Source organism: Austrofundulus limnaeus, unplaced genomic scaffold (assembly GCF_001266775.1).
Source record: "Austrofundulus limnaeus strain Quisiro unplaced genomic scaffold, Austrofundulus_limnaeus-1.0 Scaffold106, whole genome shotgun sequence".
NCBI lineage: Eukaryota > Metazoa > Chordata > Actinopteri > Cyprinodontiformes > Rivulidae > Austrofundulus > Austrofundulus limnaeus.
In genome coordinates, this window is record NW_013952508.1 from 1,575,041 (window position 1) to 1,590,078 (window position 15,038).

Consider the following 15,038-nt stretch of genomic DNA (forward strand, 5'->3'; position numbering starts at 1 on the left):
ATATTACATTTATAGTATTACAACTAAAACCGTTTTTGACGCCGCCACCGCAGTTTGTCCTTCATGAGCCTTTGTAGATGATGGTGGTGCAAGGTGGCGGCTACCTGTGTTGCAACCCGCGACCATGGAGATATAAACAGCTTTTTATAAGGTAAAAATAATAAAACAAGGTCTTTGTCTGCAATGATTAGACATGTTTTTTATTATTGTCATTAGTGATTATCTCAGTTTCGGCTAAAAGAATTGACAAAATCCTACACACTGTGCCTTTAAAATACAAAAACAAAAACAAAAAAGAATTAAGAAGAGGACAGCAGAAAAGCAGTGGACGTGTCAGGGCAATAAGGCAGACTAAGTTATGTCAGTTGTGTGTGTGTGTGTGTGTGTGTGTGTGTGTGTGTGTGTGTGTTTCTGCTACAGAGTGAAGACAAAGAATCTTAGGGACAATAAATATTCGGGTTAACACAGTTGCTCAGTGACATATGGAAAAATTTCTGGTGACACAGTGGTTTCTGTGGGACTTTTCCAGTAACACAGTTGCTCAACAGGAACTAATTTCCTCCCCGCAGCAGCACCCAGGCTGTGTGTACCGATCGGAGAAATGGTGAAAAATTGTCCCCCACCAGGTAGCAAAAACAAATACCCCCTCCCCCCATATGATATTGTTTTTCTTTTTCATCCGCGAGCAGCTCCTTAATGCACACATGGGTATAAGTTTTTTAAATTACCAATATTTACTATGCTGTCAGTAATAATGTGAAAAAAATTTTTTTACAATACTGACATAAATGATTCGTAACTACATGGCATGTTATAATTTCAAGAATAAAACACATTATATAGTAAAAGGGACATGTTCTTTTTATGAAAAAGGTTATTATTGATCAAAAAACTACTTGTAATTATTACTTTATCCAGTCCTGCACTGTAAGAAGTTTCAAGTCAGTTAAACTTGCAAATGAAAGTCCACCTGCTGCCTTAAAAACATGTTAACTCAACTTGAGGAATATCGTTATTTCAACTCAGAAGTTAAAGTTTAAAAAGTTGATTGCACTACATTGTTTTTGTTGTGTCAACATAATTTTTAAGCTGTCAAAGTTGATTTAACTGTTAATCACTAATTGTTTTAACTTAAGACTGAGTTGAAACAATTAAAAATTAAACATCAGCATGATAAACATTCCTTAGCTAGTTGAACAAGCACACATTTAATGTAACTCATGATTTTGAGTTAAAATGATGTGACTTTTCAAATTAATTAATTAAGTCAATTTAAATTCCAAATTTGTTTCAACTTGCTGATAAATGGTGTTAAAAAGGTTAACACATACCACAAGGTGTCAGTTCACCACATATTTGAGAGTGTAAATTTAATACTCAGAGTTAATATCAAACTCTTCACACTCAGGAGTTAGAAGAAAAGTATAATGGAGCCACCCTTCACACACCATCTCTCACTCATGGTGTTGATCTTTGGCCAAAAAAATTAACTGAAAGTTGAACAACTTGATAAAACTGAACAAGAAAACTAACCAGAACAACTAATTTTTACTCTCATGAACGTCTTTAATGGTCATAAACAGGCAAACACATCATTTCTGTATGATTTCTCAGCAAGGAATGCTGGGTAAATACTGCTCCGTCTGACTTTCAAACCCAAGTTCAATCAAATCATACAAATTCCTTAATAGTCAACACAATGAATGACTGAGTTTTACTTTCCCAACTTTTCCCCTCTCCTTTTTTTCAACTGGTGACTTAAACTCAAGTTCAGTCAACACTTGCAAATGCGACAAATTTCTCAAACAGTTAAAACAATGGATAACTATAAGTTGTATATTTAAAGACTCATAAAGTTGAGTTAAAAATCCAAAACTTGTCAGAGCTCTTTGATTTAAAGAGAAGTAAGTGGGGATAACTAAAAGAGGGTGAAACTTTTAACAGTGTGAGCTTGACCATTATTCATTTCTTGTTAAACATGTCAGTGATGTTACAAAATATTTAAAACTTAAAATATTAATCTTTTTTTTTTTCAAAAGTCCTGAAGCCAAAATGTTGCCACAAAAAAGAATCACCCAAAAGTTGTTTTTCCTTCTCCACTGCTGTTGTGTGTGAGAGAGAGCTATTTTTTGTCAATGTTGGAAATTCATGCTCCATGCTCCTCTGCTGTGTACTCAACCATGTCAAACGAGCACATTTTGTGTTGTGTTGTGTGTGTGTGTGTGTGCCTCATTTCCTCGATTTAGCGTTGTCAGAGCCTGGGCTCGGGGAGGTATGGTGTTGATTAAAGGTATTTTTGGTTCAATGTTTAAAGGGATCACAGATTAGTTGTAACATTATACTTTATATGATAAACATATACTTTAACTGTAAAATAAAGACTGTAAAAATACTGTAGGATGTTCAGTTTTTATAATTTTTAAACTAAATTTTTAGAAATATATTACAGAAATGGACCCATTTTATTTACATGCAAAGCATTCTGGGTAAATGATGACTGATCAACTAGGTCATCGGTGCGAGGCTGCTAGCGAGCTATATCCACCCTGAAGGTTAATCTTGGACAATATCTGATGATCGACTCTTTTAAATGAAACCAGAGAGCGTTGACAGAGAGGAGAAGGTAGAAATGACTCAGCCTGGAACTGAAAATAAGGATGGAGGACAACAGAGCTGCTTCATGGAAGAAGAACCACAGCTTAGCCTGTTAGCTTTAGCGTTAGCCCCGACACTATCATCATATATATGTATTAGCTCAGCTCTACACATTCTCCTCTGGTCACTGAGGTCCTCCATCCACATGACAGAGAGGGGAACACAGAAAGGACTCAGTCTGCAACTGAAAATATGGATGGAGGACCTCAGTTTAGCTTGTTTGTTGCGCTAGCGCTGAGCTAATACATATAAGACAATATAGCGTTGGTGCTAGCGCAAAGACCAACAGACTAAGCTGAGGTTCTTCTTCCATGAAGCAGCTCTGTTGTCCTCCATCCATATTTTCAGTTMCAGRCTGARTCATTTCTACCTTCTCCTCTCTGTCAACGCTCTCTGGTTTCATTTAAAAGAGTCGATCATCAGATATTGTACAAGATTAACCTTCAGGGTGGATATAGCTCGCTAGCAGCCTCACACCGAGGACCTATTGATGTCATCATTTACCCAGAATGCTTTGCATGTAAATAAAATGGCTCAGTCCGTGTTAAAATACATTTTAAAAAAATTACAAAACTAAACAACCTACAGTATTTTTACAGTCTTTGTTTTACAGTTAAAATAAATGTTTATAAAATAAAGTTTAATGTTACAACTAATCGTGGATCCCTTTAAGGTCAGGATAAAAAAAGCTGTTAATGTTTTAGTTGAAGGGAAGATGTCTGGCTTAGTTAGTTGCAATGAAACTGCCAGATGCTGCTGCCCATATCCAATTGTCACTGTGTAAAGAGGCAGGAAGTTAAAATATAAATATTTATTTTGCTTTAAATGAAAAAAAAAGGTAACCTAAAATCCGTTCATGTTTTGACTAAAACCAGGAAGATAGAGCTCATCACACCCGCCACCCCCCCAGTTCCAAAAGTCCTTACATTGGCTCCCTGTAACTCAGAGAATAGACTTTAAAATGCTGTTATTATTTTATAAATCACTTAACGGCTTAGCACCACAACACATTTAAGATCTGCTGTTGCATCAACCTTCCAGACCTCAGGTGCCATAGGGCAAAAACAGTCGAGGCTTTCCTTGGAGGAAGACACGTTCAGTCGATGCCGCGGCCTGCAAATAGTCCACAAGAAAGCTCCGACCTGCAAAGCTGATCTGGCAAAAATAAAATAAAATAAAATAAAACTGAGAAGTACTTTCAATTTGTTTTTAAATAGCTCCAAAAAGCTGAAAATGTCTTAAAAGTAGCTGAAATTAGCACAAAGAAACAAAAAGAGTTGAATTAAGCAGTAAGAAGTTAAAATGATCACAATAAGGTAAATTTAGATGGATAAAAACTCAAATGAGCTGAAATAAAACCACAAAAAACAACTAAAAGAAGCACAAAACCCCAAAATTAGCAGAATAACAGTCTCACTGATATTTTTTATTATTAACTTGTAAAGTTTTGACCTTTTTAGGTTTTTATTTTTGGCTTATTTTACAGTGATCATACAATGTCTTTGAACTTGTATGATCTATCTATCCATGTAAAGGTTTATGACAGTATTAGTGGGTGTTTATAGCCTCTGATAGTCTTGATGCTCCGCCTCATCAAAGTTTAGTTTCACTTCCTTCTTTCAGCAGCAGCCCTGTCAGAGTCTGACGATTAAATTCATCAGGATCATCAATCAGGAGGTAAAGTCAGCTTTACTGCGCTGTAATAACTTTTATTTATATTTGATGACAGTCTGAACGCGACAGAGAAGATGTTTTAAATCAGCTCATTTTCATGCGGCAGGTCAGAAACCTGTCGGAGTTTCAAAGGGACCTCAGTCGGAACCGGAACACCGTCTCTTATCATTTAAAGTTTGTGTCGTAATGTAGACCGCTGCCAGCCAAAGTCATGCAGTTCGGACTCAGACACAGAATAAAAGCAAGTTTTTTTTTTTTTTTTTGTTTACAACCCAAACCCCCACAACTTGTTGATTTGTTCCGTTCTGGATGAAAACAGCATCGTTATTTTTCGGATCGCATCGATAAAAGCGCAATAAGATCGATATTTGAGTTTCTACTTTCAGTTTATCAAAGGTAGCATTATTTAGTGATGTCAGCCAATAAATTAGTTAACTCCAGAATCTGCACAAAGTATGGCAGGCCTTTTTACCATAAAATCGGCTTCACCACACCTCAAACTGGTTTATGACTTAGGACACCTGTAATTTTCGATGACGTCAGATTTCCCATTGAGTTATATGGAAGCTCCAAATCAAAATATATTTAAAAAAGGGTTGTTACAAGTCATAATTCAGTTTTAGATTTCTTAAATTACACATTGTTCATATCATAAATGTATTTGTAGATATCAAATATATCAATTCAATTAGTGCAATTGAATTGCAGATATCTTGAAAGCATTTGACAAAATTTAGATCTAGGAATGTAATTATGATTAGTCACATTTCGCCAAATTAATCATTGATTTTTTTTTTGAAAAAATGTTTAAATCTAGATGGCTTTTCTGTTCACGACACCTTGAATTAACATTTTGACAAGTGTTCTCTTCTGTGTTTGTTTCTTCAGATGTTATTGCGCAATCAGAGCAGACTAAATTATATGTGCTTGTTTTGTTCAGTGTTTACATCTGATCTGCTGCAGAATGACTCAACCTTGTTAATAGAATCAATATTAGGATCGATCTGTTTACCTCACTGACATAAAGGTCAAATCAGACTGAGGCTGCTCGACAGACAAACCTGGGTCAGATTAGAAAAAAAACAATCTGATCAGGTTCAGACTTTCAGGTTTAGGTTTGTTTTTGCCTGCAGTGTGAACAGAACAGATCACAGAGCGTGTTTGTTTCTATTTCCTTCTTAGCGCTCCAACATGGCTGCCACCAGCTGCGTTCTGTCCGAGGATCAGTTTCTCTGCTGCATCTGTCTGGATGTTTTCACCGAGCCAGTCACCATCCCATGTGGTCACAACTTCTGCAAGACCTGCATAACACAGAACTGGAACGTCAGCAGCCCCCGCTACCAGTGCCCCATGTGCAAGAAGCAGTTCGAGAGCCGCCCCCCGCTGACCGTCAACACCTTCATTTCTGAGATGGCGGGGGAGTTCAGGCAGGCAGCTGGAAGGAAAGGCTGCAGAGCGGCTCAGCCCGGAGAAGTCCCCTGTGACGTCTGCAGAGGAACCAAACTGAAAGCCGTCAAGTCCTGCCTGACCTGTTTGGCCTCTTACTGCAGCATCCACCTGGACCCTCATCGGACGTGTGACCGCCTGAAGACGCACACGCTGACGGATCCTGTGGACAACATGGAGGGCAGGATGTGCAGGAGGCACAACAGAGTCCTGGAGCTGTTCTGCAGGTCGGACCGGACCTGCGTGTGCTCGCTCTGCATGGTGACGGAACACGGGGCGGCGGGACACGACGTCGTTTCCCTGCGCGACGAATGCGAAGCTAAGAGGCCCGAGCTGCGGCGGATGGAGGCAGAGGTCCGGGCCAGGATCATGGAGAAGGTGCAGAAGAGCCAGCAGATGAAACTCCTGAAGAGGTACAGTAAAGAAGACACGGAGAGGGAGGTCGCCAACGCCATCCAGGTCTTCACCGCGGTCACGCAGACAGCAGAGAAAAGTCTGAACGCTCTGATTGAGGTCCTGGAGGAGAGACAGAAGAAGGCAGAGGATGAGGCCAACAGCCACATCAGACAACTGGACGCAGAAATCTCTGCTCTGACGATGAGAGCTGCTGAGCTCCAGAAGCTCTGCTCCACTCAGGACCACCTTCATCTGATCCAGAACTTCCCCAGCAGGGACTGGCCCGTGGACACGAGGACACAGGTGGACGTCCGCCCCCCGTCGTACGAAGGGATCGTGGAGAAAGCAGTGTCTGAGCTGCAGGAGGTGCTCAGGAAGGAGAAGGAGCAGCTGCTTAACGGGGCCAGGCTGAGACGGGCCCAGGACTACGCAGTGGACTTGGCCCTGGATCCTCTCACGGCCAACCCCTGGCTGATCCTGTCGGCTGACAGGAAGCAGGTCCAGTGCGGGGAGCGGATGGGGGTTCTTCCAAACAACAGGGAGAGGTTTTCTCTCTACATCAACGTGTTAGCCCAGCAGACCTTCACCTCTGGAAGGTTTTACTACGAGGTGCAGGTCATGGGAAAAACCAACTGGATTGTGGGAGTGGTCAAAGCGTCTGTGGACAGGAAGGGAACACTCCCACTGAGTCCAGCGACCGGTTACTGGGCTTTAGGTCTAAGGAATGGAAACGAGTACCTAACCTACCTCAGTCCAGTTGTCAGCCTCAGTCTGACCTCCAGCGTGGAGAGGGTGGGGGTGTTTGTGAGTTATGAAGAGAGGCTCGTCTCTTTCTTTGATGTGGACAAAGCCGTTCATCTCTACTCGTTCACCAGCTGCTTCTTCGAGGAGAAACTCTGTCCGTTCTTCAGTCCAGGTCTCCATCATGGAGGTACTAACTCTGCTCCTCTCATCATTCAGCCCGTCAGACACGCCCGTTAATACATCAACACAAACGAAGCACAAACTGAAGGAAACATCACTGCTGCAAAGAAAACGAACTTGTTTTACCCATTTTACTGAAGACTACAAACAAAAGTTTCATTTTCAACTTGTTTTGGTTGAAATCACGAAGTACCTCATCATCTCATTCACCTGCTCCGAAACTCAAACAGGACTTCTTGTGATGCTCTGGAGACTTATTAATGATCATTGCTTTGATCAAATTTATTTGATGTCAGCTGCTAACAGAAATGAACTTCCCGCAGGGTAACTAAAGGATTCATTCATTCTCAGGGGAGACGAGCTAACAGCTAATCAGACCATTAAGATCACCAAGACCAAGGCTGGTTTCTTGGATTTATTATACATATAATCAGAGTTGGGTAGTAACTAGTTAATTTACTTGAGTAACCTTTTTTGGGGAAAAAGTAATTTATAAGCATTTTTACTACACTGTATTTTTACTTTTACTTGAGGAATTTTATGACACACCTGCAGTTTTCTCATAAAATTTGCATTGAAAGAAACTGATTAGGAAAAATGTTTATTTCGCCCGAATTTGTTATTTTGTAATTATGTTATTTATATGAATTATTTTCATTTTGATCTTTAAAATTACTCAGTACTTGAGTTGCCTTTTTACCAAATACTTTACTCTTGAGTCATTTCTTGAATGGCTACTTTTTACTTTTACTTGAGTAACAATATGATGAAATAGTGCTACTATTGAGTACAACCTTTGGGTACTGTACCCACCTCAGCATATAATGTGATTGTGAAACACATTCAGGTATTCCACCTGTAGACCCTGGGTGACTGAAAGGGAAAGCCCACCACTGTCTTCAGGTGTGGAGATGAGGCCCAGTAGGGAACAGCTGCTAAATAAGACCATGGTCTAGATCAGTGGTTCCCAAAGTTGGGGTCGGGACCCAAAGTGGGGTCCCGAAAAATCAAGATGGGGTCCTGAAAAGATTTTCTGAATTAATTACATTTTTGCCTTAGTTGGTACAAAGGAGTGAGGTTAGTATATTTAAAATGGATAAATGTAGTATAAAAATATCGTTACTGTGCCCATGTTTTGTTGACCTGATACAAATGTTTATCATCCAAAAATAGCAGTGGGCACAGGTCTCTGCTACTGTTATTTTGTGGGTCAAAAGCTGAAATGTTTGGGAACCACTGCACTTTGGTTCCCAAAGTTAGGCTTGGGACCCAATAATGGGTCATGAAGCACCTTGGATAATCTCCAGAAATCAATTTAAAGAGTAATAAAACAATTGCTGATGTAATATTTTCCCTATAATTATTACAAAAACACAAAATAAGTATTTATATTTGTGTATAAGCTGTTTAGATTGTCAAAAAGCCTGTGTTTTTAGGGTTATTAATGAAGTTCATGTACTCAGATAAGTAATATTTGGGGTCACAAGTTTTTGCCATGGATATATTGTGGGTCAGAAGATAAAAAGTTTGGGAACCACTGGTCTAGATCAGTGGTTCCCACAGTGGGGTCCCGAAACATCAAGGTGGGGTCCTGAAAAGATTTTCTGAATAAATTACACAAAAAATTACAACTGTCAATACTTTTTTGATTTTTTTTTTGTTACAAAAAAATAAAGTTAGTGTACTTAAAATGGACAAAAATAGCATAGTAAATATTGTTACTATGCTATTGTTTATTTGACGTGAAATCAATGTTCATCAACCAACAAAAGCTGGGGTCTCAGGTCTCTGCTGCTGGTATTTTGTGGGTCAAAACTGAAAAGTTTGGGAACCACTGGTCTAGATGGTCTTATTTAGCAGCAGCAGGTGTGATAGGGTCTTCTGCAGACCTCCAACCTTAGGGGCAAACCTACGGTGGCCAACAGGTTAAAAAAATGTGCAGCAAAACACAGAAAATACCTGCAAGCAAACAAAACAGGCTGATAGAGGGACTCGACCACCAAGACTTGGTACCAGACCGGCAGTGCAGATATAGGACCAATGATGTCGTCTGTATCAGTGAGTTATATTCTATACATTAACTGCCACCTTGTTTCAGATGTGCTAAACTAGACGCCATCTTGAAGCAGTTGTGCCATGCCTTCACTCTCAGTAATCATCCGAATATCAAAATAATGGTGAAAACGTAAACATTTTCAACCACCAAACAAAATATGACGTTATTGATGCAGATTTACATACAGGAGATCTGGTCCCGTATGAATTGGCGTTTGAATCCCTTTAATGGCCTGGAGCACCTCTGTTTTGTTTTGCCCATTTAACCCATTGAACTCTTTAAGATCAGGGGAATTCACTCACTTTCAGTTTCCACGGTTACATCAAACAGTATGCTGTAATAATTATTTTATAAGGAAGTAATTGTTAAATTCATGTGTTTAATCTTTATTTTATACAACAGTCAGTTCCTTTATGGTCAAATAAACCAAACATGAAGGGAATGTTTTTATAAAAATACTGGAAGTATTAAATATTTAGCTTTTTTTTTTACTGAAATGTTTTTACTTTTTACTGCTAAAAGTATTTAATATTCATTTGATGTTTTATTGAGTTGTTAAAATATTTGATACTTAACACCTGGAGCTGTGGAATCCAGACCAAAGCAGTGATGGTAGTAAGTCTTGATAAAATGGGTGAATTTGAAGAATTAAACATGGCATTTGTAGACAACTCCTATTCATGTTTTTTACACTGGCACCTGGTAATGAATAGGGCTGCCACAAACAATTATTTTTATAGTTGCTCAATCGCGATTATTTTTTTCGATTAGTCGACTAATCAGATCATACGTTAATTGAATTTAAAACGTAGAGCTTATCGAGCCAGAATGCAGCTGCTATTATATAACCATCATCAGATTTTAGCTATATGCTAACTAAAAATAATTGCTGTGGAAGACAAGTTCTGCTCTGCAGATATTACACAGGTTTCTGTTTCATTTTCTTAAAATGATCCCACACTTTGAGCTCTGTTGTCAGGTAGCCATGATACCAGAGCCTGTCTGTATAATGTCTTGTGACGTCCACGGCCTGCCCCAGTTACACTACTGTACATGTGTGTCAAGGACAGAAAGGCAGATGTGGCAGTGGAAGGTGTCAAAGCAGTTTGGAGAAAAAAACAAAGTAAAAAACACAGAAAACGAATAATCGATTATTAAATTAGTCATCGACTATTTTAATTGTCGATTAGTCGACCACTAGTCGACTAATCATGGCAGCCTTAGTAATGACACAGGCGGATTACTAACAGTGCTTCTCTTGTTTTTTTAATGCGTATCGAAAATAAAATTATAATATATAATGTGAAACAACCCTAAGTCTCTCCAGCAACATTTTTTTTCTTGAACAAATCATAAAGTGGCAGCTATGCTTCGAGGAGCTCAGTTTTATTGACAGAAAATGTGCATCTCTGTCCATGTTGAGCAACAGGACCGAGTAGAATCAAAGAAAATAGATCCTCGGCTAACAGGAGGTCTGTTTTTTTAATGTTTTCAGAATTTGGGGGTGAGTAAAGTAAGTTATTTTACAGTATAAACATGAAACAAACCAGCAGCAACAAGAAGGGATTTATGCCAGAAAACCTCTGAAGATCTGTGTTTAATGAAGTCGAGCTGCAGTTTGTGATTTAGAAAATGAGGTTACAACAGTTTATTTCATTTAAAATCATCGTGCTTACCAGACTGGATCAGATCTGTTACATCTGTGTGTGTGTGTGTGTGTGTGTGTGTGTGTGTGTGTGTGTGTGTGTGTGTGTGTGTGNGTGTGTGTGTGTGTGTGTGTGTGTGTGTGTGTGTGTGTGTGTGTGCGTGTGAGGGCTAAACAGCTAAACTGAGGACATTCAGTCTGTTTGCAGTCACTTGTCAGATCTGTCCATGGCTGCTGAGCTGAAGGGTTTATCGTAGCCCATCAGGTGGAGGTAATCTTGAGGGATGGGGAACAGGTCTGGGTTTACCATCAGCCCCACCTGACCTGCATAGAAGGTGGTGAATAACTGGCTGAGAGCAGGGACCCTGACCTGCTTCTGGTGGAAGACGCACTTCTTCTCCATCAGGAAGACGTTGTAGGTGATGGCGGTGTAGGTGTCGGTGCCTGGGTTGTGGTAGAGGCGGATCACGTACCTCCTGCTCAGGAGGTGGAGGAGAACCGGAGTCACAAAGGTGAAGAAGCCGATCATTCCACAGAACACCACCTGCAGGGCCAAACTATTCAATCCCAGTCCGCTTTTCAGGAGGATCTGTGGCATGAGGACCACGCTGAGACCACTGCTGGTGTAGGAGAACAACTTCACCCCTGTTCAAAACACAAAAGAACTAAATTAATACAGAATAAATAATCACTTCATGATTTATTCAACCCACAGTCTGAACAGTGATGTACTTCCTATGATGAAAAGTTAAAAAGATTTTACAGACTGTCCTTTACTTTCAGTGATTGGCAACAAACAATAATTCATTAATAATCTAATGTACCAAGCAGGGTTGCCAAATGGGACATTGTAAAGTGTTTTATTCATCCTTTAAAATCATCATATTTTGAGTTAAAGATAAGATAAGATGTGTGTTGTGTTGTGTTTGGTGAAAATATGCACGGAAAAAGACTGGCAAAAAAAAAAAAAAAATCAGGCAACCCTGAGGCGGGTTCACTTATGCTCTGATCATGCAGCGGCTTCATGACCACAGTTATGTCCGAACCTGGGGAATAAATTAAAGTTTGCCTTGACCTAGGATAGTTTTTTATTTTTTCCTAAAAGCTACAAAGGTTGAGCAAGAGAAAAACACTCTGCTGACTGTAATTTATTGTAATTGTTGTTAGCTTAGAACAGGGGTGTCAAACTCATTTTCACCGAGGGCCACATGAGCATTATGGTGGCCCTCAAAGGGCCACTTGTAATAAACTTTGATGTTTCATGTTTAACTTTGATTAAACAGTGTTTTAACTCGTCCTCTTTTAAACACTGATAACAACTAAGTGTACGACTGACTAAATCTGAAATAAATACAAAATTATTATTTAGTTTATGGTTGATGTTGAATTTAAGCAGCTTATTTTCAGACATTAGTACTGTGCTATCCAACTAAATTGCTCAGTTACTTAAAGCCAACAGCTCAGGGACAGGAATTTATGAAATTTATTTTTATTTCATTTATTTTTATTAAATTTATTTTATTGCATTTAATCATAAATTTAAAGTTTACCATTGACAAGAGAAACAAATTTCATGCTAAGTAAAAAAAAAAAAATTGGAGGGGGGGGCACGCCCCGGCGGGCCACACGGGAGTCACCCGCGGGCCTTGTGTTTCACATAGGGCTGCCATGATTAATCGATTAATCGACGACTAATCGTTTAATCTATTAATCGTTTTCTTTTTTTTGTTCTTTATTTTGTTTTTCCCTCCAAACTGCTTTGACACCTTCCACTGCCACGTCTGCCTTTCTGTCCTTGACACACATGCACAGTAGTGGTAACTGGGGTAGGCCGTGGACGTCACAAGACATTATACAGACAGGCTCTGGTNCAGTAGTGGTAACTGGGGTAGGCCGTGGACGTCACAAGACATTATACAGACAGGCTCTGGTATCATGGCTACCTGACAACGGAGCTCAAAGTGTGGGATCATTTTAAGAAAATGAAAGAGAAACCTGTGTAATATCTGCAGAGCAGAACTTACCTTCCACAGCAATTATTTTTAGTATTCTGACGTGATAAGCTGTATGTTTTATATTCAATTAACGTATGATCCAATTAGTTGACTAATCGAATAAATAATCAGTGATTAATCGATTATAAAAATAATCGTTTGTGGCAGCCCTAGCTTCACACATGTGGCTTAGAAGAAACTTTAGCTGTGCACCGGCTGTTTGAGCATACGCACTTTCACAGCTGCGGGACGCTTCTCACCTCCACGTGGGGTGTTACAGAAAAGTCCCACTCTAGCTGTGGTTCTGTCCAATTTTAATTCGAATTTTGAGCAAATTTTTCAAATTTCGCGAAAAGGGGAAAAAGCGAATCAGACGTGTTTCCATCAACTGGCTTGAAGCGAATCAATTACGTCAGACGCATGTGTGTAGTAAACAGGAAGTAAAAGTCGCACCTCAGGAAAATGGAGAGAAGTTATCAGGAACGTGTTGCTTGTAATTATTCTGTCATATCAACTAGTTCTGATGATTTTACATGCTGTATGGAGACGTGGAGAAAGAAATGCAATTCTCCTCACGTTACGGGAATAACTGAGAATACACCGAAAGCGGGAAGAGGGTCTAGCTGCAGTCGCGGCAGCAGTTGCTCTGGTATCGGTACCGGTTTCGGACAGACACAGCATAATTATTCCAGGGGTTTATAAAAAGCATTTGCACAACAGAACAAGAGGTTTTTAGATGAGTACAACAGCTCACCGCTGTTTGGCTCTCCTGTTGGGCGACGGGAGAGTTTAGAGCATCTAAACTTATCTTAGTTAAAGTTCCTTTTTTTTTCTTTTGTTTTATTTTTACTTTAAAGCTTTTTCTTGTGGATCCTTGTGGTTTTTACTTCTTTTTTTGTCTTTGATTAGAACTTAGTCAAAGAATGTGATTGTATAACTGGAGTCAGTTTTTTAGTCTTCCTCACTTGTAATAAAGTTTTTGCCTGCGAGCACAAAATTTACTTCGCTCCTGTGTGATCTCTGAGTTAACAATCTCCGCTCTGCATGACCAGCTCATATTACCCTTGATACACGCTGATCAGAACTGAAACAAAAAACAAATACTTGTTGTATTTGCATGATTGAGGATGTGTCAGTAAAAACAAACATGATCCGGATTATCTGCCTTCCATTAAGACAACATATAAAAGAAATGTGGAAGAACCTGAAGATCCTAGGCTAAGCTCTCTAGCATAATTAGACTTTATTATTATTTTTTTTCATAAGGTGTCCTGTCCAGTAGCGCAGAACTTAGAAATGTTGTCTGAGTGCCAAGGTGAGGCCCAACAGTTTCACAAGTGGAGCATTACAGCTTTCACCATGATGCTTCACTTGATATATATTTAAACTTTATTAGGAATCACCATGGGAATGTTTTAATGTAATGGACATGGAGACAGAAAAGAAAGGGAGAAAGGGTTTGAAGGGGGAAAAAAGGAGATAGTAGTAGAGAAGAGAAAGAAGCACAGAGAAAACACCTTTGAAGTCTGCCAAAAATACACAAAAAACAGAAACCACAGCATTATAAAAGGTGTGCTAAATTATAATCTGTAAACTATTTTTATATTACACACATTCTGATTAATAAAATATAGATTTACGATGGGTACTTATTTATTTATATGAAGCTGACCTATTTCTATACGCTATAATCAGGGGTGCAAGCTGGTACGGTCCGGTACTGCGTACCACGAAAAGATTCTGCGCCGGTACGCAGTACCGGGACGAGGAGGGAGCGGCTGTCAGCTATAAAGCTGTCATTCAGAACCAGATCACAGCTGCACTTTGTCAGAATAGACCTGTTAGCAATGTGGATGGAGGACCTCAGTTTAGCTTGCTAGTTTGTCACGCTAGCACTGAGCTAAAATAAAGCAATATACTGTCACCGCTAAAGTTAACAGGCTAAGCTGAGGTTCTTCTTCCATGAAGCAGCTCTGTTGTCCTCCATCTATATTTTCATTTACAGGCTGAGTCATTTCTACCTTCTCCTCTCTGTCAACGCTCTCTGGTTTCGTTTAAAAGAGTCGATCATCAGATATTGTCTAAGATTAACCTTCAGGGTGGATATAGCTCGCTAGCAGCCTTGCACTGAGGACCTATCCATGTCATCATTTGCCCAGAATGCTTTGTGTGTAAATAAAATGGCTACATCCAAATTAAAATATATTTAAAAAAAATTACTAATCTAAACAGCCTACAGTATTTGTAC

At 39.4% G+C, this 15,038-nt stretch overlaps 2 protein-coding genes across 3 annotated transcripts in view; one reads left to right on the forward strand and one right to left on the reverse strand.

The window, feature by feature from the left end:
- Positions 1 to 7,799, forward strand: part of LOC106521319 (E3 ubiquitin-protein ligase TRIM39-like) — a 16,298-nt gene extending 8,499 nt beyond the window's left edge. The window contains exons 1-2 of one of the 2 annotated variants that reach the window (XM_014013846.1): positions 4,298 to 4,332; positions 5,512 to 7,799. In XM_014013846.1, the coding sequence (XP_013869300.1) occupies positions 5,521 to 7,152 (1,632 nt within the window). In that variant the 5' untranslated portion in view covers positions 4,298 to 4,332; positions 5,512 to 5,520 and the 3' untranslated portion in view covers positions 7,153 to 7,799. Of the gene's footprint in view, positions 1 to 4,297; positions 4,333 to 5,511 lie in introns of those variants that run through there. The other variant, XM_014013845.1, reaches the window with a different exon arrangement.
- Positions 7,800 to 10,521: 2,722 nt separating this feature from the next.
- Positions 10,522 to 15,038, reverse strand: part of tmem70 (transmembrane protein 70) — a 10,982-nt gene continuing 6,465 nt past the window's right edge. Inside the window, exon 3 of the mRNA XM_014013847.1 lies at positions 10,522 to 11,441. Coding sequence (XP_013869301.1) covers positions 11,005 to 11,441 — 437 coding nt within the window. The 3' untranslated portion in view covers positions 10,522 to 11,004. The remainder of the gene's footprint in view (positions 11,442 to 15,038) is intronic.